Source organism: Hyla sarda, chromosome 3 (genome assembly GCF_029499605.1).
Source record: "Hyla sarda isolate aHylSar1 chromosome 3, aHylSar1.hap1, whole genome shotgun sequence".
NCBI classification, from domain to species: Eukaryota; Metazoa; Chordata; class Amphibia; order Anura; family Hylidae; genus Hyla; species Hyla sarda.
The window spans coordinates 279,235,310-279,262,500 of record NC_079191.1 but is presented as its reverse complement, the minus strand read 5'-3'; the positions used below and the strand labels follow the sequence as shown (position 1 = coordinate 279,262,500).

The following is a 27,191-nucleotide window of genomic DNA, read 5'->3' as shown; positions in this document are numbered from 1 at the left end:
CGTCTGGATCCGGGTCTTCAGGGACGAGGTAAGTACCGGGGCCGGGCCCCAGCACTCCCCCGTCCCCTGCCGCGTCCTCCGGTCTTCCTCCCGTCCTCTCCGGACTTTCAGGGGCCGGGCAGGGCGGGAGGAAGTAACCGCCCCCCCCCTCCTGCGATTGGTCGGTTAACTAACCGACAGATCGCAGGGGATCGGAGGAGGTGGCAGGCTTGCCACCTCGCTCCGATACTCCAGCATGGTCCTGGCTGTCTGCGACAGCCGGGATCATGCGAAATTACCGGGCGGTCGGGTCCCAGAGACCCGATCAGCCCGGTATCGCCGCAGATCGCAAGGGCGATTTCCCTTGCGATTTGCGGCGATCGCCGACATGGGGGGCCTACATGGCCCCCCTCGGCGTTTGCCCTGGATGCCTGCTGAAGGATTTCAGCAGGCATCCAGTTCCGATCTCTGCCCGGCGAGCGGCAGAGACCGGAAAACGCCATGACGTATGCATACGTCATGGGTCCTTAAGACCCAGGGTGTGAAGACGTATGCATACGTCATGGGTCCTGAACAGGTTAAAAGGATTCCTCATCTAGCCAGTGCTGCACCGTAAATTCGTTCACCATTTATAACATCCTAGGTGCTTCTACTTTTTGACTCAGTAACCATTAAAGGGGCACTTTCTAAAATTGTACAAATAATTTACTAGCTATATTCTAGTATTGTCTTTTATTTTATGTATAAGAAACCAGGTGGCACTCACGGTAAGGTGTGCAGTTATTAGGTACAGTGCATTAAAACATTCAGCGGGGCGCTGGACTTGCAGTGCGTTCGAACAACAGCTATTTCGTGCCAGTCCCGGTGCTACTTCAGGTCACGCCTCCTTTGATGCGCAAGGCCAGGTAAATGCCTCCCATCACCTGTCTCATCAGAGAGAGGGGTGTAACAAAACTGCCACAGCCATAAAAACAAATATATCCGGGTCCGTAGAAACAGTTAAAAACACTTACTAAAATTGTGTATACATATCTGTTCCATACAGGGACATTAAATAATAAAATATCCTTACAAATCTCTAAAAACGTACAAAGAAAGAGAGGATGCTGGCATTTAAACAAACGCATTCATATCTAGGCGATCATTTAGACTTAGGTTCCCCCGTGCTCCGGTCTGAATGATCCACTTCACATTGCAGAAGCGCTCTGCGTCTGTCCGTGCCTTCTCTCACTGGTACCATTTCTAAAACTAGAAATTTCATATTGGCACTGTCTCCTGCATGTTTATCAACAATGGTGGTAATTAATCTTGGTGATCCTTTTCTTGTTTTTATAGAGTGGACATGCTCACGAAATCTAGTATTAAGTGAGCACATAGTGCACCCTGTATAAAACCGTTTGCAAGGGCATAGAATGGCATACACCACATATTTTGTCTTGCAGCACATTACATCTTTACAAGGGACAGGGATTCCTCCTAACGCAACGTTTTTTTTCCAGGTATGCAGAAGTGCACCAATTACAGGATCCGCACCTGTACATTCCAAGAGTGATGGTTCTCTGGAACCAGCTCTCTTTATTAATTGTTTTTGTTGTTAGGTTACTTCTTACTAAGATGTTTTTAAAGGGGTTCTCCGGTGCTTAGACATCTTATCCCCTATCCAAAGGATAGGGGATAAGATGCCTGATTGCGGGAGTCCTGCTGCTGGAGACCCCCGGGATCTTGCACGAGGCACCCCGTTTGTAATCAGTCCCCGGAGCGTGTTCGCTCCGGGTCTGATTACTGGCGACCACAGGGCCAACGGCGTGTGACGTCACTCCTCCGCCCCGTGTGACGTCACGCTCCGCCCCTCAATGCAAGCTTAGGGGAGGGGGCGTGATAGCTGTCACTCCCCCTCCCGTAGGCTTGCATTGAGGGGCGGAGCGTGAGGTCACACGGGGGTGGAGGCGTGACGTCACACGGGGCCGGCCCCGTGATCGACAGTAATCAGACCCGGAGCAAACACGCTCCGGGGACTGATTACAAACGGGGTGCCGCATGCAAGATCACGGGGGTCCCCAGCGGCGGGACTCCCGCGATCAGGCATCTTATCCCCTATCCTTTGGATAGGGGATAAGATGTCTAAGCACCGGAGAACCCCTTTAATATTTTTACATTTTTTGAAAGCTATCAAGGGCCTGGAATGTGCATAACTCATTAGATCTGCATCGTTCTGAATTGAAAACTAATTGTCATGGATTGCTTTTTTTAATTTGTTTTGCCGTTTGGCCAAACTGGAAGGAGAAAGAGGGAGATTTCTGAACTGTGAGAGGCTGCTAATACATTTTCAGTATTTGTGTAACCTACCTTATTTTTCCTGTCTTCATGATTTCTTTTTCCTTGATGTATAGAACTAGTAGAGATATACCAACACAATTTGAGGAATCTCCCAATAAATTATAAACCATATAGCAAAAGGGGAGTGACTAAAACTTTAACTTTTAATATAAATGCAGCTAAGACACATATAAAGTTAGGTGCAGAAATACTTACATTTGGTCAAGGATATTGATGATAATCCTGATACCAAACTATAGGCGCAAAATTATACATCCAGAACTGTCTATTATTCAGTCATACGACGACCCTAGTTATACCATACAGACCGTCCAGACGTCTGATACGTAAGTGAGCCGTCCTCTTTTTTCCACTGGCATTACTCCCAGCAATAACCTCGGGCTGATAGTGGACTGTGTATTTGTTTTGATTTTCTGAACCAGTGGACGTGCCTGAATTCTGTGGATAACACTTATATCTGACTCCATTGAGCCATAAGACTGTCTGTGAGACCGCTACTGTATCAGCGGTCTCATATTGTGATGTGCCATATTCATGCTATCTATCAATGAAATTTGGTGAAAGTGTACAAGTGAACAATTGTATATAGCCCCTGATGATGTCATCGCTAGTTGACTGAAACGCGTTGGGCAGGGCATTGTACATAATAGACCATACGGACCCAGGCTGCATCATTATGGTATAACTAGGGTCGTCGTATGACTGAATAATAGACAGTTCTATATATATCTTAATGATATAGGAAATGCCGAGGGGCAACTCAGCTCACTCACCACACTGTAATGTAGTCCTGGGCTTCGTGGAGAGAAGACCGTCTGGAGCACGAACATGCGGGCCGCTTCCCGTTTGTAGCATGCAGAGAGAAAGGGTAGGAAGTTCAGCTCACTGAGCAGATAAAATAAAACGTAACCTTTACTGTGGACGGTTAAAATCCATGAGGACAAGAAAAACTAAATTAGTTTATAAAAACATTGCGCCGACGCGTTTCGGGCTACAGACGAGCCCTTAATCATGGCAGTGCATAACCGGACAGTGCCCGTTTATATATGAAATACCATATTTGAAACATACCGGAGAACCAATGACCTCGAGGTCCGGCGTCTGACATCAGATCCGGTCCGGCAGGCGCGTCACAGCAAGGTAAGATCCGAAATGGATTGAATGCTTGTGACAGCATACCTATGATGCGGGCCGGCTAACGGCAGGTGTGGACAAAGGGAATGGGTAACAGTAAATTTAAATTTTAACCGTTCACAGTAAAGGTTACGTTTTATTTTCTCTGGTCAGTGAGCTGAACTTCCTACCCTTTCTCTCTCTCTCTCTCTCTCTCTATCTATCTATCTATCTATCTATCTATATATATATATATATATATATATATATATATATATATATATCTTAACTGTATGTATAATTTTGCATCTATAGTTTAGTATCAGGATTATAATCAATATCCTTGACCAAATATAAGTATTTCTGCACCGAACTTTATATGTGTCTTAGCTGCATTGACATTAAAAGTTACGTTTTTAGTCACTCCCCTTTTGCTATATGATTTCTTTTTCCTCTCAGAAGTTTTTTTTTCTATTCTGTTCACTTACTCGTTTCATAGCTTTCTCTAGGACTGCAGTGGGTTACCCTCCTTTCAAGAGTCTTTCTTTTAAATCTAGAGCCTGTGTTTCATAATCATCTTCCCTGCTATTAATGCGTCCATTTCTGAAATATATTGCATGTTATCGACATTTCATTGATTACATCTTTATGGTCTGGACAGGCTCTAAAATGGATTTCATCACATTCGTGTCTGTATTGAATACAAGTAATCACCTTAATCTTAAAGTTTACCTCTAAAATAAGTCCATTGAAATTAGAGTTCCTTGACATGCTCCTAGTGATATAGGATGGAAATTTGGTCACTAATGGTTACAGGAAACCTACAGCCTGTAATTCCCTCATCCATTATAACAGCTATCACCCTGAGCACGTCAAATCGGCTGTCCCCTGTGGACAATTCTTGCGGCTTAGACGCATTAATAGCAGGGAAGGTGATTATGAAACACAGACTAGATTTAAAGGAGACTCTTGAAAAGAGGGGATCTCACTGCAGTCCTAGAAAAGCTATGAAACGAGCAAGTGAAACGAATAGAAAAAAAACTTCTTAGAGGAAAAAGAAATTATAATGATAGGAAAAATAAGGAGCATTACACAAATACTGACAATGTATTAGCAGCTTCTCACAGTTCAGAAAGCTCCTGTTATTCCATACCGTTTCTCTTTCTCCTTCCAGTTCAACCCAATGGCAAAACAAATTAAAAAAGCAATCCATGACAATCCGAGCCCTTGACAGCTTTCAAAAAATTTTAAAATATTAAAAACATCTTAGTAAGAAGTAACCTAACAACAAAAACAATTAAGAAAGAGAACTGGCTCCAGAGGACCATCACTCCTGGAATGTACAGGTGCGGATCCTGTTATTGGTGCGCTTCTGCATACCAGGAAAAAAAACATTGTTAGGTCCCTTGTAAAGATGTAATGTGCTGCAAGACAAAATATGTGGTGTATGCCATTCTATGCCCTTGCTAACGGTTTTATACAGGGTAAACTATATGCTCACTTAATACTAGATTTTGTGAGCATGTCCACTCTATAAAAACAAGAAAAGGCTCACCAAGATTAATTGCCCACATTGTTGATGAACATGCAGGAGACAGTGCTAATATGAAATTTCTAGGTTTAGAAATGGTAGAAATGGTTTAGAAAAGGCACGGACAGACGCAGAGCGCTTCTGCAATGCGAAGCGGATCATTCAGACCGGAGCACGGGGGAACCTAAGTCTGAATGATCGCCTAGATATGAATGCATTTGTTTAAATGCTAGCACCCTCTCTCTCTTTGTACATTTTTAGAGATTTGTAAGGATATTTTATTATTTAAAGGACATCTGTACTGCATGAATTAAAATAAACTTTCTCACCTTCCTACGTCCATTGCTGCGGCCTGTGATATGCTGACGACTCCCGTCCCCAGGAAGCAGCAAGAGGACCGTGAGGCTGATCCCGGAGCAACAGGGGAAGTAGGAAGGTGAATTAAAGTTAATTATTTTTTGTTTTTACAGCCCAGGCACATCAATATGTAAAATTCATGCAGTACAGATGTCCTTTAATGTTCCTGTATGGAACAGATATGTATACACAATTCTAGTAAGTGTTTTTAACTGTTTTTACAGACCCGGTTATGTTTGTTTTTATGGCTGTTGCAGTTTTGATACACCCCATTTCTGACGCGACAGGTGATGGGAGGTATTTACCTGGCCTTCCACGTAGAGGCGTGACCTGAAGAATCGTCGGGAGCGGCACAAAATAGCTATTGTCCGGTGCCTGGCTGAATGTTTTTAATGCACCATACCTAATAAAGAAGATTCTGCACACCTTACCGTGAGTGCCACCTGGCTTCTTTTCATATGCTTACAATTGGACTGTATACCCTCTGTATGGTAGAGCACTGCGGCGTGGCAGAGGGAGGATCTCTTGCTCTGTACCGAGTGTTCAGCAGCGTAGGTGTGTGGCTAGGCTTTTGCAGCAAGTATTAGTGCCAGATTTATTTTTCTATGAACTTGGTTGTCCCAACTTGATTTATCCCAACTCAGTTACACTTATACATTTTGAGTCCTTTATTATTGCAGCTGGGTCATAAGCCATATCTATTGGCCAAGAGAACAGTGACATAGGTGAATCTCCAAATTGATCAACTGCAGAGTTCTACAACTCCCCTGACTCACACTGCCAGTGAGATACAGCTTCACATCGCTTCCCTCTGTGTCCTGCTTGACAGCTGACAGAATCCCTTTACAAGATGACAGGCTCAAGCTGCATCTCACAAATATACTCAAAAGACTCAGATTCTGTAGTTTGAGAGGACAGACATTCTATATCACTAATCTATCTTATGCTGCACTTTGTCCCTGTCTCTTCTGTCTCAGGCATCATGGGAAGTGTAGGCTGCATTAGGGGAGCTATATCAGAGGGGGAAAAGGAATCAAGATGGCAGGCAACCTATAAATGACACATGAAATTAAATAGCCATACACAAGAGCATCCATATTGTTTTCTAATAGTAGCATATGCTAGCCTATACTGCAAAGAAAAGCTGTTCTCAATATGTACACAGATAACACAGTACACTATATTTATTATATCCACTTCCCACTTCTAAAATCTTGCAATGACAGATCCGGTAAGAGATTGACTTGCTCTGGTTTGTTGCGCAGGTTTGCACAATTTTTTTCACCAATTTTGTTTGTGGTACGGATCCAAAATAATATTAAAATCATTTACATAAACTTAGATTAAAAAATGGGCTATTTTAAGGGACATTACAGCCTAACAATGATATCCACTAGATACAGTGGGGATCAAAAGTTTGGGCACCCCAGGTAAAAATTTGTATTAATGTGCATAAAGAAGCCAAGGAAAGATGGAAAAATTTCCAAAAGGCATCAAATTACAGATTAGACATTCTTATAATATGTTAATAAAAGTTAGATTTTATTTCCATCATTTAAACTTTCAAAATAACAGAAAACAAAAAAATGGCGTCTGCAAAAGTTTGGGCACCCTGCAGAATTTATAGCATGCACTGCCCCCTTTTTCAAAGCTGAGACCTGCCAGTGTCATGTATTGTTCTCAATCATCATCTGGGAAGATCTCCAAAGGTTTTAAATGCCCAGACTCATCTGACCTTGCCCCAACAATCAGCACCATGGGTTCTTCTAATCAGTTGTCTAGAAATCTGAAACTGAAAATAGTTGACACTCACAAAGCAGGAGAAGGCTATAAGAAGATAGCAAAACATTTTCAGATGTCAATATCCTCTGTTCTGAATGTAATTAAGAAATGGCAGTCATCAGGAACAGTGGAACTTAAAGCAAGATGTGGAAGACCAAGAAAAATATCAGACAGAACAGCTCGCATGATTGTGAGAAAAACAATTCAAAACCCACGTTTGACTGCATAATCCCTCCAGAAAGATCTGGTAGACACTGGAGTTGTGGTACACTATTCCACTATAAAGAGATACTTGTACAAATATGGTCTTCATGGAAGAGTCATCAGAAGAAAACCCTCTTCTACGTCCTCACCACTGAAAATCAGCGTTTGAACTTTGCAAATGAACATATAGACAAGCCTGATGCATTTTGGAAACAAGTTCTGTGGACCGATGAGGTTAAAATTGAACTTTTTGGCCAGAATGAGCAAAGGTACATTTGGAGAAGAAGGGGAACAGAATTTAACGAAAAGAACCTCAGTCCAACTGTTAAGCATCGGGGTGGAGCAATCATGCTTTGTGGTTGTATTGCAGCCAGTTGGCCAGGGAACGTCTCATGAGTAGAAGGAAAAATGAACCTCGAAGATGGCACTACAGAGGGGTCCTATTGCTTTATTAACCCTGTTATGTGGTAATGCTGAGCAGGCAGAGCACTTCCATGAAGAAGAGAAATTACCCTACTTGGCAGAGGTCAACATCTGATTAGACTGGACACGATCTAGTCATTCACTGCAGTAGCTGTCACTTCTCCATTTTACTATTGCTTTTTTCGTATTTATGAAAACCTGTCCAGAGGTGGATCAATCATGCTTTGGGGTTGTATTGCAGCCAGTGGCACAGGGAACATCTCATGAGTAGAAGGAAAAATCAATTCAATAAAATTTCAGCAAATTTTGCATGCTAACTTGATTCCATCTGTGAAAAAGCTGAATTTAAAGAGAGGATGGCTTCTACAAATGGATAATGATCCTAAAAACACCTCAAAATCCACAGGGGATTACATCAAGAGGCATGAACTGAAGGTTTTGCCATGGCCTTCACAATCTCCTGACCTCAACATAATTGAAAATCTATGGTTAGACCTTAAAGGGGTATTCCAGGCAAAAACTTTTTTTTATATATCAACTGGCTCCGGAAAGTTAAACAGATTTGTAAATTATATAAACACAATGGAGAGGCTCCTGTCTATCTGACCGTCACTAAAGACCCGAGCGACCCAACAAACACCTATACCCACGGTGTAAAAAATAGGAACAATGTATTAAAAGAAAATGGGGCTCAAAGGTCAAAGATATCTGGTTTAGATTAATTTGTATTTATTAATATAGAATATAAAATGAATTAAATAGGGAATGCACAGGGCCCTTGTACTCCCCTAATTAATTTAATATACAGTAAAATATATATATTAATCCCAATATAAAAATAGCAGCTAAAAACTAAAATTCAATACAAACTAAAAATAACTGTAAAAATTATTCTGCGATTTGAGCCTGTGTGATCAATATAGCGATCGGCTAATCCTGTAGAGAAGCACAGTACAAATGTTCATTCCTGTTCATAGATACAATGTAGCAGCTGCAGATAACAATAAGTCAATTAATATTGTATCTGTCCAGCCAGTGGCAACTAGATTCCACCAATATAATGATACAGTGTAGCGCTTTGTGGATAGTCGCTTGAGATCGATCTTTTTAAGTGTCTCTGTATAAACCGCAAATTATCACATCAACCAGTCGGCAATAAAATCCAAAAAATGCTCACCGCTCCCGGGATACCATGGATCTCCCTTCGGTGTAGTCCTGTGGACCGGCTGTATAGCGTATTTCGCCCGGTGACTAGCCTCAGTCAGGGATTGTGTTGCTGGAGTCTCGGCCGACTCCTAAGGACGCAGCACTTGGTGGTGGGCACCGTTTGGGGGGACTGCAGCGCTGTCAAGCGGAGTCCCTTGATCAAACCAACTGGGAAAAAAAGCGGATCCTTGTTGTAGATAGCCCGGTTGGCTTCAAACTTGTAATTAAAGTAGCGGCTGGATGCGGTATACAGAGTGGGTGACCCGGCGGCGTTCCTCGTGCACAGGTCGCGCGCTCGGGAGATAGCACACTGTAACAAATGTCTTGGATCTGTCAGATGATCGCTAGTGCTGTTAGGCAGATGTTCTATATTAGCAGGCTCAATATCGTATATTTAGAATCGCTGGACGCGTTTCAAAACCATCCTCGGTTTTTTCTTCTTTTCTCACGTTCCGCTGCTGAAGAAAAAACCGAGGATGGTTTTGAAACGCGTCCAGCGATTCTAAATATACGATATTGAGCCTGCTAATATAGAACATCTGACTAACAGCACTAGCGATCATCTGACAGATCCAAGACATTTGTTACAGTGTGCTATCTCCCGAGCGCGCGACCTGTGCACGAGGAACGCCGCCGGGTCACCCACTCTGTATACCGCATCCAGCCGCTACTTTAATTACAAGTTTGAAGCCAACCGGGCTATCTACAACAAGGATTCGATGTTTGCTGACCGCTTTTTTTCCCAGTTGGTTTGATCAAGGGACTCCGCTTGACAGCGCTGCAGTCCCCCCAAACGGTGCCCACCACCAAGTGCTGCGTCCTTAGGAGTCGGCCGAGACTCCAGCAACACAATCCCTGACTGAGGCTAGTCACCGGGCGAAATATGCTATACAGCCGGTCCACAGGACTACACCGAAGGGAGATCCATGGTATCCCGGGAGCGGTGAGCATTTTTTGGATTTTATTGCCGACTGGTTGATGTGATAATTTGCGGTTTATACAGAGACACTTAAAAAGATCGATCTCAAGCGACTATCCACAAAGCGCTACACTGTATCATTATATTGGTGGAATCTAGTTGCCACTGGCTGGACAGATACAATATTAATTGACTTATTGTTATCTGCAGCTGCTACATTGTATCTATGAACAGGAATGAACATTTGTACTGTGCTTCTCTACAGGATTAGCCGATCGCTATATTGATCACACAGGCTCAAATCGCAGAATAATTTTTACAGTTATTTTTAGTTTGTATTGAATTTTAGTTTTTAGCTGCTATTTTTATATTGGGATTAATATATATATTTTACTGTATATTAAATTAATTAGGGGAGTACAAGGGCCCTGTGCATTCCCTATTTAATTCATTTTATATTCTATATTAATAAATACAAATTAATCTAAACCAGATATCTTTGACCTTTGAGCCCCATTTTCTTTTAATAGATTTGTAAATTAATTCTATTAAAAAATCTTAATCCTTCCAATAGTTATTAGCTTCTGAAGTTGAGTTGCTGTTTTCTGTCTAACTGCTTTCTGATGACTCACGTCCCAGGAGCTGTCCAGCGCCTATGGGGATATTCTCCCATCATGCAAGGGATATTCTCCCATCATGCACAGCTCCCGTGAGGTGACATCATCATTGAGCAGTTAGACAGAAAACTTCAGAAGCTAATAACTATTGCAAGGATTAAGATTTTTTATTAGAAGTAATTTACAAATCTGTTTAACTTTCCGGAGCCAGTTGATATATATAAAAAAAGGTTTTGCCTGGAATACCCCTTTAACCCCTTAAGGACCCGGGCTTTTTCCGTTTTTTCTTTTTTGCAATTTTTCCTCCTTAAATTTAGAAAATCATAACTCTTTAAAATTTTCACCTAAAATTCTATATGATGGCTTATTTTTTGCGTCACTAATTCTACTTTGTAATGACATTAGTCATTTTACCCAAAAATCTACGGTGAAGCGGGAAAAAAAAATCAATGTGCGACAAAATTCATGAAAAAACACTATTTTGTAAGTTTTGGGGGCTTCCGTTATTACGCAGTACATTTTTCGGCAAAAATTATACCTTACCTTTATTCTGTAGGTCCATACGGTTAAAATGATACCCTACTTGTATAGGTTTGATTTTGTATCACTTCAGAAAAAAATCATGAATACATGCAGGAAAATTTATATGTTTAAAATGGTCATCTTCTGACCCCTATAACTTTTTATTTTTCTGTGTTCAGGGCGCTATGAGGGCTCATTTTTTGCGCTGCGATCTGAGGTTTTTAGCAGTACCATTTTTGTTCTGATCAGACTTTGTGATCACTTTTTTTATTCACTTTTTTGTGGTCTAAAAAGTGATCAAAAATGCGCTATTTCGGACTTTGGAATTTTTTTTGCGCATACACCATTGAACGTGCGGTTTGAAAAGCAGTATATTTTTATAATTTAGACATTTCCACATGCGGGCGATACCACATATGTTTATTTTTATTTACATAGTTTTTTTTATTCTTGGAAATGCCGGGTGATTCAACAGCTCCCTGAGCTAGCCGGGCACTTTTACTTTCGTTTTTAGGGTTAATAGCCGGGCCCGCCGCGATATGATGCGGGGTCACCGTGTGACCCCGCGTTATATCGCAGGACCGGGACCCAGGACATACCCATACCTGGGTCCTTAAAGGAGTACTCTAGTGCAGAGTATTCCTGCTCCGTTCTGCCCGGGCTGCAAAATAAATGAAAATTAACCATCACTCACCTCCCTGGGTTCCCGCGGAGCGCCACTACAGCTGTTCGGTCCTCCGGTGCATCTTCTTCATACTTCCGGGTGTAACGAAGCGTCACATGGCGCTCAGCCTATTATGGGCCGAGGCTGAACATATCGGCGGCCGGCGATAGGCTGAGCGCCATGTGACGCTTCGTTGCACGAAGTATGAAGAGGATGGACCGGAGGACCGATCAGCTGTAGTGGCGCTCCGCGGGAACCCAGGGAGGTGAGTGATGGTTCATTTTCATTTATTTTGCAGCCCGGGCAGAACGGAGCAGGAATACTCTGCACTAGAGTACTCCTTTAAGAGGTTAAAAGAGCAGTGCATGACAGACAGCCCAGAAATCTCAAAGAACTGGAAGACACTTGTAAGGAAGAATGGGCAAAGATACCTCAAACAAGAATTGAAACTCTCTTGGCTGGCTACAAAAAGCGTTTACAAGCTTTGATACTTGCCAAAGGGGGCAGTACAAGATATTAACTCTGTAGGGTGCACAAACTTTTGCAGACACCATTTTTTTTTTGTTTTCTGTTATTTTGAAAGTGTAAATGATGGAAATGAAATCTAACTTTTGTTGACATATTATAAGAATGTCTAATCTGTAATTTGATGCCTTTTGGAGATTTTTCCATCTTTCCTTGGCTTCTTTATGCACATTCATGCAAATTTTTACCTGGGGTGCCCAAACTTTTCATCCCCACTGTACTAGATTAGTTCCTTCATCTAGCACAAGACTGTTTGAAGATGGCACTATAGAGGGGTCCCATTGCTTTATTAACCCTGTTATGTGGTAATGCTGAGCAGGCAGAGCACTTCCATGAAGAAGAGCAATTACCCAGAGGTCAACATCTGGTTAGACTGGACACGATCTAGTCATTCACTGCAGTAGCTGTCACTTCTCCATTTTACTATGGCTTTTTTGTATTTATCAAAACCTGTCCAGAGAAAAGTTGCCCATAGCAACCAGTCAACTTGCTTCTTTCATTTTTAACTGGTTAGCGACCAAGGACGTGTATACAAATCCTTGTGCCGTTAACTGTGTATGGCGCAGGCTCCTGACTCGAGCCCGTGCCATACCGGCCAGCCCCCAGCTGATTATTGTAGTTCGACGTGATCGTGGGGGGGGTGGGGAGGGCGATGCACTTCTGAGGTAGCCGGAGGGCTTACCGTACCTCTCCTGCTTCTCTGGTCCTCCTCTCTGGCTGAACCAGGCTTTATCAATCAAGTGCAGAGGACACAGATCAATGTAGTCCTATGGAACAATGTTGATCTGTATGAGGAATCTATGATTCTAATAAACCCTAATAAAGTGTAAAAAAAAATATATATATATATATATATATAATTATAATTTTTTTTTAAACACCCCCTGAAGGGGTTACTGTATTGTATGTATCCATCACACAGTGTCTTTATCCTGTTAGCATTTAATGTTATCTCTTGCTAGGAATGTAGCCGCGAAGGTTAATTAACCATATTAGGACTTCCTATTCTTACATGTGTTATGGCTTTCTCGATCATCTGTCTCTCCCATGAATTCTCTCAGAAACCTCCGTATACCTAATATTATAGGCTAGAGATTATACCAAATATTTGAGTGACGGAAGGAGGGGTGCAACCCCCCCCCCTATATTATGTGCTTACGGACTACTGAATAAACTAGAGTGAATTTGACCAGACAAACTGTTGTTACGTGTTATTTCTGGTAGATTCATTCTCCTGGATCCAGATAAAGACTTAAATCAAGCTAACCACCGAAGTTCGGTACCAGGGGTACCTAGATAAGATCAGATCTCCTTACACCCCCCCTTTTTCCAAATATGGTATCACCGTGTGCGTAAATGTCCAAACTATAAAAATGTTATGTTAATTAAACCGCACGGTCAATGGTGTATACGTAAAAAAAAAAAATACCAAAGTCCAAAATTCCATATTTTTGGTCACTTTGTATACCCTAAAAAAATTTTTATAAAAAAAATGATCAAAAAGTCCCATGAAAACAAAAATGGTACAGATTAAAAACTACAGATCATGGCGCAAAAAATGAGTATATGGAAAAATAAGAGTTATAGGGGTCAGAAGAAGACATTTTTAAACCTACAAATTTTCGTGCATAAAGTTATAATTTCTTTAACAGAAGTAAAACAAAATGCAACCTATATAAGTAGGGTATCCTTTTAATCATATGGACCTACAGAATAAACATAAGGTGTAATTTTTACCAAAAAGTACTCTGCATAGAATCGAAAGCCCCCAAAAGTCACAAAATGCCATTTTATTTTTTTTAGTCCCACAAACATTTTTTTGTCTGGTTTTGCTGTAGATTTTTTGGTGAAATTATTGATGGCATTACAAAGTATAATTGGTGGTGCAAAAAACAACCCTTCATATGGGTCTGTAAGTGGAACATTTAAAGTGTTATGATTTTTAGAATGTGAGGAAGAAAAAATGAAAGTTCAAAAATGAAAAAACCTGTGGTCCTTAAGTGGTTAAAGAGACCTCTGAAAAATGAAAGTGATCTGATTGGTTGCATTGATGGGCAACTTTTCCTCTGGACTGGTTTTGATAAATCTCCCCCCCCCCCCCCCCCCCCCCAGATGTTTATCCTGTTGGCTTTTTACAGCATTTAAAATGTGGCAGATAGTAATAATGATTTATTATTCAAAGTGGTTTATTATCATGTCTTGTTTGGTATCATTAGGGACATTGCCTATTATCACAAATGATACTACATCTATACACTCATCTATTAATAATGCACATAAATGGAATGACAATGCAATGAGGACTTTGCTATTAGACACATTTATGAAGGATTAAAAAAAACAACCCTATCATAAGACTGATGAACTTTAAATAGGCTCATCTGCCTAATAGCCTGGTGCGGGTCCCCCAAACCATGATTTGGGGGTCATATAAGCTACTTCAGCTGAACTGGATATCTAAGATGGTACAGTAGTAGGAGAGCTTCCCTAGACATAGACATGTCTATTCTTTCTGCAAATGCCGGAATTGGACTTTTCATGGCAGAAACATCTGCAGCGGAAGTTCTGCTGTGTGCACAGTGCAGCAGAATCCCATTGAAATCAGTGGGTCTCTGCAGCATTGGAATTTCCAAGCTGAATATTCCTGCCTGAAAATTCCGCCATGTAAACAGTCTCATTATGAAACGATTAGGTTTCCTTAATTTTACCTGAATAATATAGAACAACGTGCTATGCTATTCTGGCCATGAAATGTTATATTGTAGTTTTTGAACTGTCATGCACCCATGTATTCTGATTTCCCTGTAAATATGCATAATTGAAGGCTATGGACACTTTTTCCATGGCATTTTTTTTTAAACTGGAATGTATATTTTTTGTGACAATTGTTTTTTAATAGGTGTTTGTTTAAAATGTTAAACTGTAATGGGTTCTGCAACTTGTATGTATCTCTGTACCTTGTCGCCAGCCATTCCTGCTTTCACCTGAGCGATTATCTAAGTTATATCTCAGTTATGATCAGATCAGTGCTGAACAGCTGTACAAGTGCTTACTAGTATAATATAACGCAACAATGTTGCAGTTAATAATATAACTTTCCTGATCACTATCTTTATTTTTAGGTGTGTACATTCTTGGAAAGTATGCCCAAAAGAAAATCCGTGAAATCCAGGAGAGAGAAGCTGCTGAATATATTGCACAAACTCGGAGACAGTATCATTTTGAGAGCAACCAGAGAACATGTAACATGACAGGTTGTTATGATATTGTCAGGGGATTTTGTCTTATTCAGAAAAGGGACCTAAAGGGTAACTTCAAAAGCTAAAATCCAGCCATTGGCGTTAGGTGCCTGGTATTAGTAACATATATATCTACAAGAGAAAAACAATCATATTATACAACAAATATAAATATACAGAACCAAATGTAATGCACATGTCCATCCTTTGGAAGTGAATATCCAGAAGAAGAGCTTTATACGTGGATGAGTCCAAGAAGATTGTGTTTTATGTCATCAGACTGTGTATAGTCCTTAACTTTGACAGTGACGTAATATAAAGTAGATCTTCCACATCAATGTATATTGCTTGCTGTTATACACAGTAGCACAGTCTGGTATAAGGTAGCCCATGAGGAATCATACCCCCTAGATCCCAGGGCTGCAGAAGTTTTAATTCATAAATTTATTTCCAATAAAAACATTAGATGTATAGGTAGGCATATAATTACCCGTTTTGTCTGTCTGTTTATTGTATGTTTAACATATATTGCTAGCCTCTCTCTTCCTTCTTCTTTGTAGTGCTGTCAATGCTTCCTGCCCTGAGAGAGGCTTTAATGCAACAGCTGAATTCTGAAAGTCTAACCAGTCTGCTAAAAAACAGGTATTGTGAGATACTTGGTTACAGATCCAGCAGTTTTATTGTAAATAATAATAGAAGTAATATTGCTATGTTTATTTTCACAATACTTACTTATTGTAGAAAATATATTTTTCTGCTTTCATGTACATAAGGATATGTTCTTGAATGCAAATAGACTACTTTCATCAGCAAACCAATGTATGCCATAGCGTACCGGCACTGGATCCATTGAGGTCAATGGATTGAATGTAGTCTGAGACAATCTTTGGCCGAAATTTCCACCAGAGCCTGTGGGTGGATCTCATGGTTTCCTGCGTCTCTGAGCAGATTTTTTTGCTGATTGGATAATAAATGTATTGACGTCTATGGGGACGGCAATGCTGTCCATGCAGACCTAGTGCCACAGTGTGAACCCAGTGTAATAATCATTATATTCAGTTCTTTTCTAAGTGTATACTTTTTTTGTGGGACTTAAAAGTACAAGCAGCTATGCATTTGATTGCTGAAAAAACAAACCGTAAATACTTGAAAATGGACCAAGTCAGCTTTAGTACTTTGTGGCCTGAAACCCGTTTTTATGCTTCGGTTTTCAGTCTGGCCACAAAACCGGATACAGGGCATAAATGAGCCGACCGGAGTCACTATCTGACTCCAGTCGGCTCATTCAAATGAATGAGATGCAGGCCGGGTCCAGCTGGGATACGGGAGCACCCGGTTTTGACTTTTCCCAGCCGGATCCGGTGACCATATGAAGAAAACGTGGTGTGAATGCACCCTAACTGTGTGACACTGTTCACTGGACTTCAAAGAGTAGAAAGAGGGGAGATTTGATATAATTGATTTATATATATATATATATATATAATTGATATAATAATCCCACAAAGATTGATATAAATCTGCACAACTCTGTTCTATAACATGATGATCATGAATTGGATAACAGTTTCATTGTGACAGGTTCCTTTTAAAGAGAATCTGACACCAGGGTCACCCACAATGGAGGTGGGCCACAGCAGTATGAGCAGCGCTTTCTACAGCCCACTCCGGATGATATCATCGCCCCCATCTTGCAGTGAGCTTGAAGCAGGGATGATTATGCATGATGGCGGAGGACGTTATCTGAAGCGCATAGGCGCTAGTGTTGCGCATGCTGCCACAGCTCGCCTCTAATGCAGAGAATAGGGTATTTACATATTGGCAACGAGACCAATATCTTCGAGACGGTTGCAGGTTAGTGTGGGTAACCTTGGTGTCAGATTCCTTTTTAAGGGGGTTATGCCCCAGTTTTTGTGGCAAGTCCCCTGGAATCAGCTGTTATTGTTGTGAAATTATTAATTTATTACATGCCAGCTGAGTACCCGGCGTTGCCCAGTTTTTCCTTCCTAATCCTTGTTGGAGGAAAATCAACAAAGGAGGAAGCTTTTGACTTCAAATCCCATCCCCATATATTGTTGTCATATCCCGTCCTCCTATGTCCTGTCCTCCTATGCCCCGTCCTCCTATGCCCCGGCCTCCTATGCCCCGTCCTCCTATGCCGACCTCTAGAGATGAGCGAACTTACAGTAAATTCGATTCGTCACAAACTTCTCGGCTCGACAGTTGATGGCTTTTCCTGCATAAATTAGTTCAGCTTTCAGGTGCTCCCGTGGGCTGGAAAAGGTGGATACAGTCCTAGGAGACTCTTTCCTAGGACTGTATTCACCTTTTCCACCCCACCGGAGCACCTGAAAGCTGAACTAATTTATGCAGGAAAAGTCATCAACTGCCGAGCTGAGAAGTTCGTGACGAATTGAATTTACTGTAAGTTCGCTCATCTCTACCGACCTCCTAACTCGACCTCCTATTTCGACCTCCCATCCCGTCCTCATATCCCGACCTGTAATATGTGTACCAGGTATTGAAATATCTCCAGCTGTAAGTTATGCGAGAACATACATTTCCCATTGATTTGCATGGGACTTTAAACAAAAACCCCGACCCTCACAAATGTGGGTAGTTAAGGGTTAAATTAACTATCCTATATTTTAAGTGGACATATAAGTAACATGTGACCAAGTATTATCAAAATATCTCCAGCCATTTGGAGTAACATATATTTTCCATAGACTTGTATGGGATTTTAAACATAAACCCCGCCTCTGGCAAATTGGGGTGAGTAAGGGTTAAATCACCTATCCTATGTTGTTGACATATAAGTAAAGTGTGCCAAGTTTCATGTTAATATCTATAGCCGTTTGGAAGTTTTTGTGGAATATACATACACACACGTTGAGTTTTATATATATATATATATATATATATATATATATATATATATATATATATATATATATATATATATTTCTGCCACAGGGACACGTGTATGGATTTATTTCTAATACCTACATACAATGGGTCCTGCAGAGCATGTGCTGCATAACTTTGGTCCGGCTAATGTATTGTCTCTGAACACCATTATTGCATTGTGCAGTGTGTCAAATAAAAAAAATTGTCTTAGTTAACCCCCTTAAGGACCCATGACGTATGCGTACGTCATGGCACCCTGGTACTTAAGGACCCATGACATGCGCGTACGTCATGGGGAATTCCGGTCCCTGCTGCGTGCCGGGCGGGGATCGGACCTGGATGCCTGCTGAAATCATTCAGCAGGCATCCCGTGCAAATGCCCAGGGGCATTTGCCACCCCTCCTATCCCTGCTAATGGTCGTCAAGAAGCGACGACCAATAGCAGATCGAGGGGTTAACTTTCGGTTTCCCTGTTCTGCCCACCCACAATAGGCGGGGCATAACGGGGAAACCGACAGAGGAACAGCGCCGAAGTCCACTTACCCATCAGACGGCGGCGGTGATCGGCGGGCGGCGATGTCGTGCGGCTGGCTCCCTGGATCCTACGGAAGCCGATGAGTTGCCTAGCAACATTTGGAGGGCTACACTTTGAGACCACTATACAGTGGTCTCTAAACTGTAGCCCTCTAGATGTTGCAAAACTACAACTCCCAGCATGCCCAGACAGCTATTTGATGTGTGGGCATGTTGGGATTTGCAGTTTTGCAACAGCTGGAGTGCTACAGTTTGTAGATCACTGTGCAGTAGTCTCTAAACTGTACCCCTCCAGATGTTGCAAAATTGCAAATCCCAGCATGCCCAAACAGCAAACAGGGGTGGCTGATTTTACAGCGGTTCTGACATAAACGCAAAAAAATAAATACCCACATGTGACCCCATTTTGGAAACTACACCCCTCACGGAACGTAACAAGGAATACAGTGAGCTTTAACACCCCACAGGTGTTTGAAGAATTTTCATTTAAGTTGGATGGGAAAATGAGGAAAAAAAATTTTTTCACCAAAATGCTGGTGTTACCCTACATTTTTCATTTTCACAAGCAAAAATAGAAAAAAAAGCCCCCCAAGATTTGTAACCCCATTTCTTCTGAGTAAGAACATACCCCATATGTGGATGTAAAGTGCTCTGCGGGCGAACTACAATGCTCAGAAGAGAAGGAGCGCCATTGGGATTTTGAAAAGAAAATTTGTCCGGAATTGAACGCCACGTGTGTTTACAAAGCCTTCCTGGTGCCAGAACAATGGACCTCCCCCACATGTGACACCATTTTGGAAACTACACCCCTCATATAATGTAATAAGGGGTACAATAAGCATTTATGCCCCACAGTTGTCTGACAGATTTTTGGAACAGTGGTCCGTGAAAATGAAAAATTTAATTTTTCTTTTGCATAGCCCACTGTTCCAAAGATCTGTCAAACGCCAGTGGGGTGTAAATACGCACTGCACCCCTTATTAAATTCTTTGAGGGGTGTAGTTTTAAAATGGGGTCACGTGGGGGGTCCACTGTTCTGGCACCACGGGGGCTTTGTAAACGCACGTGGCCCCTGACTTGCATTCCAAACAAATTCACTCTCCAAAAGCTCAATGGCGCTCCTCCTCTTCTGAGCATTGTAGTTCGTCAGCAGAGCACTTGACGTCCACACATGGGGTATTTCCATACTCAGAAGAAATGGGGTTACAAATTTTGGGGGTCATTTTCTACTATTACCCCTTGTAAAAAAAAAAAAATATTTGGGGAAAAAAACTGCATTTTAGTGAATTTTTTTTTTCTTATTTCATTTACACATCCAACTTTAACAAAAAGTCGTCAAACACCTGTGGGGTATTAAGGCTCACTGTACCCCTTGTTACGTTCCTTGAGGGGTGTAGTTTCCAAAATAGTATGCCATGTAGGTTTTTTTTTTTTTTTCTGTTCTGGCACCATAGGGCCTTCCTAAATATGACATGCCCCCCAAAAGTCATTTCAGCAAAATTTGCTTTCCAAAAGCCAAATGTGATTCCTTCTCTTCTGAGCATTGTAGTGCGCCCGCAGAGCACTTGACGTCCACACATGGGGTATTTCCATACTCAGAAGAGATGGGGTTACAAATTTTGGGGGGGGGGGCATTTTCTCCTATTACCCCTTGTAAAAATTTAAAATTTGGGGGAAAAACAGCATTTTAGTGAAAAAAAAAAAATCATTTACACATCCAAATTTAACAAAAAGTCGTCAAACACTTGTGGGGTGTTAAGGCTCACTGTACCCCTTGTTACATTCCTTGAGGGGTATAGTTTCCAAAATAGTATGCCATGTGTTTTTTTTATTTTTTTTATGTTCTGGCACCATAGGGGCTTCTTAAATGTGACATGCCACCAAAAACTTTTTCAGAAAACTCCCTCTCCAAAATCCCACTGTTGCTCCTTCCCTTCTTAGCCCTCTAGTGCACCCACAGAGCACTTGACATACACATATGAGGTATTTCCTTACTCAAGAGAAATTGTGTTGCACATTTTAGGAAGATTTCTCTCCTTTTACCCCTTGTAAAGATTCAAAAACTGGGTCTACAAGAACATGCCAGTGTAAAAAATGAAGATTTTGAATTTTCTCCTTCAATTTGTTGCTATTCCTGTGAAACACCTAAAGGGTTAACAAACCTTTTGAATGTCATTTTGAATACTTTGAGGGGTGCAGTTTTTATAATGAGGTCATTTATGGGGTATTTCTAATATGAAGGCCCTTCAAATCCACTTCAAAACTGAACTGGTCCCTGAAATATTTCGATTTTGAAAATTTTGTGAAAATTTTGAAAATAGCTGCTATACTTTGAAGCCCTCTGATGTCTTCCAAAAGTAAAAACATGTCAACTTCATGATGCAAACATGAAGTAGACATATTGTATATGTGAATCAATATATAATTTATTTCCTTATACGCAGAGAGCTTCAAAATAAATAAAAAAAAATGCAAAATTTCAATTTTTTTCATCATATTTTGGAATTTTTCACCAAGAAATGATACAAGTATCGACAAAATTTTACCACTAATATAAAGTAGAATATATCATGAAAAAACTATCTCGGAATCAGAATGAAAGGTAAAAGCATCCCAGAGTTATTAATGCTTATTATTAAAGTGACAGTTATTAAAGTGACAGTGGTCAGATGTGCAATAAATGGCTGGTTCCTACACTGAAATTGGCCTTAAGGGGTTAATGATGTATCATGTGAGTGTGTGTTATTTATTCTATGGACTTTGATGGTTTTTAAACGTTTTATGTATTTGTTGTTAACCCTAAAATACATTTTTATGTTCTGCAGACCATTAAACAAAATAGAAATATGGGAAGATCTAAAGATTATTAGTAAGTGAAATAGCTTACGTATGCTTAGTTTTCAGAATAAAATGTGCCACACTTGATAAAGGTGATGTATGATGCAGTCATCTTACTGTACTTCTATGAATACATTTTTCTGCCTGCATAAAATTTCCTCTTTTTAAACGGTTGCTTTTTAAGTTTTTCTTTAAAAAGACTGTCCACATTTTTTTTTTCTTAAAGGGGTACTTCGCAGGAAAAGAATTGTTTTCTAATAAACTGGTGTCAGAAAGTTTATTCAGGTTTGTGAATTACTTATCTTTCAAAATCTTAACCCTTACAGTACTTAACAGCTGCTGTATGCTTCAGAGAAAGTTGTGTAGTTCTTTCCAGTCTGACCACAGTGCTCTCTGCCGTCACTTCTGTCAGTGTTAGGAAAGCCTGGTACAGCAGAGGTTCGTTATGGGCATTTGCTCCTGCTCTGGACAGTTCCTGACACAGACAGAGGTGGTAGCAAAGAGCGCTGTGATCAGCCCGGAAAGAACTCAGGAGCATACAGCAACTGATAAGTACTGGAAGCCTTAACGAGTACCTGTGACTTTTGATGTGTCCTAGCAACAAATCAAAAGCCTTTAAAAGGAGATTGGAGTGTTCAGTCCTCTGTTGATCAGGAGAACAAGCCGTGAGAAGTTTGTGCTGCCGCATGCTCCTCTCTCTGCTCAGTGTTGCATGATTGTGACATGCTCAATAGACTTGCGTTGCAAGTGTGTATCGAACATGTGCACAGAGCTAGGAGAAAATACGCAAACTTCTCCTGTCTCATCCTCCTGATCAGTGGATGTCTGAACACTCAGACGCTAGCCCGTCAAAAGTTTTTTTTCAAATGACAGCGCCTATTTAACATTTTTAAATAGAAGTAATTTACAAATCTGTATAACTTTCTGGCACCAGTTGATTTAAATAAAAACATGTTTTTCCCTCCGGAGTACCCCTTTAAGTTTCTTCACTTGTAGAAGCTTTATGGCAATTGAAAAAAACAAAGCTTAAAGACATACCACAGAGAATAGGATTTATAATTTTCTGACTGTAGCTCGTTCTTATGAACCTGAATTTGCCACTTTAAACAGTAGCAAGTCCAGGTGCAGCACACAATTATTGGTGAATTACAAGCATTTGTCGCTAGCCGTGGCTACTAGTATGCAGTATAACTTCCTTATGATCCCAAATTGGAGATCAAAAGAAATTGCTTACCCTATCAATGGGAATTTTTCTGTGGTATTTGTATACCTATTATTTTTCACAGAAAAGGGCTCCAGTTTTAAAACATAACATTTACTTAAAGGGGTACTCCAAAGGATAGGTGATAAGATGTCTGATCGCTGGGGCCCCCCGCAATCTGTCATTCAGCACCCACTTTTGCGAGCTCTCCACAGTGCTGGAGGCTACGAGTGTGCAGCGTGACGACCACGGGGCCGGAGTATCAGCCCCTCCCGTAGACTTGCATTGAGGGAGTGGGGTGTGACATCACACGGTGGCAGAGTCTTGACATCATGATACTCCGGCCCCGTGGTCGTCACGCTGCACACTCGTAGCCCCAAGCGCTGTGGAGAGCTCGAAAAGGTGGGTACTAAATGACAGATTGCGGGGGTTCCCAGCGATCAGATATCTTATCCCCTGTCATTTTGCATAGGGGATAAGATGTATTAGGGCTGCAGTACCCCTTTAAGGAAGAAAATTGGAGCACTGGACCTGGGGATTGCTTTAGTTTTCTTTCCTCTAGTTGTTGTCTACTTAGTGTAACCAACTGTTGTGCCTGGGATGGTCCACCAAGGAACCTGGGCATTGTCCCTGCTACATGGTTACCAGTTGGTGTTCATAGGTTATATCCAACTTGCGTTATCACAATTTTCAGATGGTCGGTTCTGTTACCTGGTACCTGATGAGCCCCAATAACAGTAACTGGGGGGGGGGGGGAGAGAATGTCTTTGGACAAATAGTTTTGTTTGAATAGTTTGAACAGGAATAAAAACAACACACATGCAATCTTAAAGGGTACCTCTCATCAAAAAAACTTTTGATATATTATAGATTAATGTATGCAGAATAATTACAATTGCATGTTATTAAAAAATATGCTTCTTTCTATTTAATTTTCCACTTTGAAGAAATGACCACTAGGGGTCTCCCTACCAGTCCTGGCAGCAAGCATTTCAGACTCATGCTGGAGTCCTAAACACTACGAGCTGCCAGTCTGCTTTGTTCACAAAGGAGAACACTCAGAGCTGCTAGCCTGCTTTGTTCACAGCCTGTTTGGCTGTGAACAAAGCAGGCTGGCAGCTCTGAGTGTTTAGGACTCCAGCATGAGTCAGAAATGCTTGCTGACAGGACTGATCGGGAAAAATACAATAGAAAGAAGCATATTTTTCATTAACATGCTATTGGAAAGTTATTCAACATTCATTAATCTAAAATATATCAAAAGTTTATTTGATGAGAGGTACCCTTTAAAGTATAATTCAAGTGTAGTCGCATTTTGTAATAGACAAAAAATATCTTTTACTTGCCAAGAGAAAATCAGTGCACAGGTTTATGTACTATATATACAAGTGGACAGTTTGTGACTGCATTCGTATTTATTTATTTTTGTTCTCTTTCATTTGTAGGTTTTACTAGAAGTATAGTTGCAGTATACAGTACATGCATGCTTGTTGTGCTCCTGAGAGTTCAGCTAAACATTATTGGTGGATATATTTACCTAGATAATTCTTCCGTGGCAAAGAATGACAATGTAGGTAAAAAAATACATATTTTATTAATTTATACAATTTTTTTTACTTTGTAATCTATTGTATGGTTTGTTTAGCACAAAGCAAAAATGTTATCACAATTAGGGCTGGGCGGTATGACCAAAAATGCATATCAATATAATAATTGCAAGTTATGGTGGTTCCACGGTATTTAACAGTATTCCCTCCCCCCGCTCCCCCTGAGAAACTAATCATATCTGACCCCCAGGCGCTGCTATCTTTCTCTAACAACCCCCCCCTCTCCTCCGCGGGCCGCGGCGCTGGAAACGATTTAAGGTAAACTGTCAGATATTTCCTCCTGCACTATCCACAGGTACTGTGCCGCTTATGAATATTTATCCCCCCTCCCTCCAGCTCTCCCTCTCTTCGCCGCTCCTAACTGGAGGGAGGGGGGATGAATATTCGTAAGCGGGGCTGATGTCAGTGCCAGTTAACCTGCAGAAGCCCTGCCCGTGCCAGTTACAGAAAGATATACACACATAATAAAACTACAATTGCGGGCGAATGGCCGGGCAGATCCGGGTAAGGCAGGGCTCGTTGGAATCAGCTTCTCCCACACTATACATCAGGATAGTGCCGGAGAAAATATCTGACAGTTTTCCTTTAAGTTGCGAGCCGGAAGCTGTCACCTCCCCCTGCAAGCGCTAAAAGCTAGGCTTTTAGCGCTTGCATGGGGAGGTGACACTGACAGCTTGCCTTGGCTCACATCTCATTCATATAAAGCGCCGCGGCCCGCAAGTCATTCATTTAAAGCGCCGTCGCAACTCATCTGTGGCTGCTAATTAATTCATTCGAGGGGGGGAGGGGCCCAACCGGTATTGTGGTATGGGAAAAATTCATATCGTGCAGGGAAAAAATTTCGGTATTCGGTATGAACCGGTATACCGCCCAGCCCTAATCACAATAGAAACCTTTAGCACTCCATAGGGCTATATCATAAGTTATATCAAAATAAGCAGTTTGACCGAGCATATGTACCAACTACCATAAGGGGGAAGAATAAATAAATAAATCAGCCAAAATAATGACAGTTTGGGGCCATAAGTCTGATATAATATGACTTTAACAGAAAGAGCACACCATTTAAAAATATTTTATTTACACTTTGTGCTATTAATAAAAATACAACAAATATAAAAAAAATTATTTTCTTTTTTCCTTTCCTTTCTTTTTTTACTAATTCCTAGTATTTAAAAACATAAAAATTTACTTATATAAAAATGATAAAAACTAAAGCCCAATGTATCAAAGAAAATGTAAAAATAATTTAATTAACCAAACGAAAAGAAACTTTATAGTGTTGAAATCCGCATGTACTAAAAATATTAATATGTGTCTGGTCATGATGGGAGGGAATTGGTCTGGTCTGAAAGTGGTTAAAAAGGTTGTTTGGCCCAAATATTCATTTTAAAATCTGGTTAGGGAGGAGGTAAGTAAATAAACAAAACACTTTCTTACTTTGCTCCTGCTCCGCCAGTATAATCGAGGTTTATTCCCAGAGGGCCGTCCGGCGCTTCTGAGTTTGGGGATGTGATGTCACATATATGCTCATCCAATCAGCGGCCACAGCATTATACTGGCAGTGGCGCAAGAGCGAGGAAGGTGTGATTTTTTTATTTTATCTATTTTTTCCTTTATACTTACCCCCTCCCTGATTAGATTTTAAAGGAAACATTTGCCGTCCCCTGAAGCTATACTAAAAAAAATACTACAAAGCTAATTCCAAGTGTAAACTATTATGGCAGCATCCATGATGTCGCCTTTCCAGTTTCCACAAATGACAGTGGCAATAAAACTTAAGAAAATCTTTTAGAAAGCCAAAATAATCACCAAGTTACTGGTGTAACATTTGTACTAGATAGTCTTAGCACAGACAAAAAACACGTAAAAGTAGCGAAGACTAAACATTTGCCTATAGTTGCAGTAGCAGTTTCCACTAAGGGCCAAATATTTATTGTTACTGTGAAAGAACCAGCGTAGCTGTAATTGTAAATCATCCCTGTGAAAGCATTTATTCTGTCTAATCAAATGTTATTCCTTTTCCAGGGACTGCAAGCATCCCCTGAGGTACAACAACAGTATCTGTCCAGCATTCAGCACCTCCTAGGAGATGGTAGGATTTAATTATATTTTTTACTGCTCTTCTGCTGCCTGATCCCAAGACTATTACTCCATGTCACAGTATGTGAGACTGCAGGGTTCAGGAGACACGATCTGTCATTTCTTTCACCTCAGGTCTCACTGAACTGATAACACTTGTGAAGCAGGCAGTCCAGAAGGTGCTTGGCAGGTAAGTTTCGTGATTGTCTTACTTTTATGTCACTTGCTTAAAATATGCAGTTGAAAATTATTTTTGTCTTGTTTTCTTTGTGAACTTGGGTGCCTGATATGGAGAATTTCTCTAGTTGGCTGATTTATTCCAGTCTATAAAAAAGCTTACCGTTAAATCGCTTTCTCTGAGGATCCATTGGGGGACACACAGACCGTGTGTATATCTTGCTGCCACTAGGAGGCGGACACTAGGCATTCAAAAAGAAAGTCGGACCCTCCTGGCAGGATATACCCCGCCTACTAACCCTGAGCTAATCAGTTTTAGCTTAGGGTCAGTAGGAGGCAGGCACAGGTCTGGAGTTCTCCAGACCAGGTCTTGTTTTTTTATTTTCTAGCTTGGGACTGTATTAGCTTTTTTCTCCCTTTTCTT

General features: G+C 41.0%; 1 protein-coding gene across 4 annotated transcripts in view; it reads left to right on the top strand.

The window, feature by feature from the left end:
- PEX3 (peroxisomal biogenesis factor 3) overlaps positions 1-27,191 on the top strand; it is an 82,650-nt gene that overhangs the window by 8,524 nt on the left and 46,935 nt on the right. For 3 of the 4 annotated variants that reach the window (XM_056566731.1, XM_056566734.1, XM_056566733.1), the window contains exons 3-8: positions 15,302-15,433; positions 15,979-16,060; positions 21,688-21,731; positions 24,347-24,471; positions 26,537-26,603; positions 26,726-26,780. In XM_056566731.1, the coding sequence (XP_056422706.1) occupies positions 15,302-15,433; positions 15,979-16,060; positions 21,688-21,731; positions 24,347-24,471; positions 26,537-26,603; positions 26,726-26,780 (505 nt within the window). Of the gene's footprint in view, positions 1-5,613; positions 5,750-15,301; positions 15,434-15,978; positions 16,061-21,687; positions 21,732-24,346; positions 24,472-26,536; positions 26,604-26,725; positions 26,781-27,191 lie in introns of those variants that run through there. The other variant, XM_056566735.1, reaches the window with a different exon arrangement.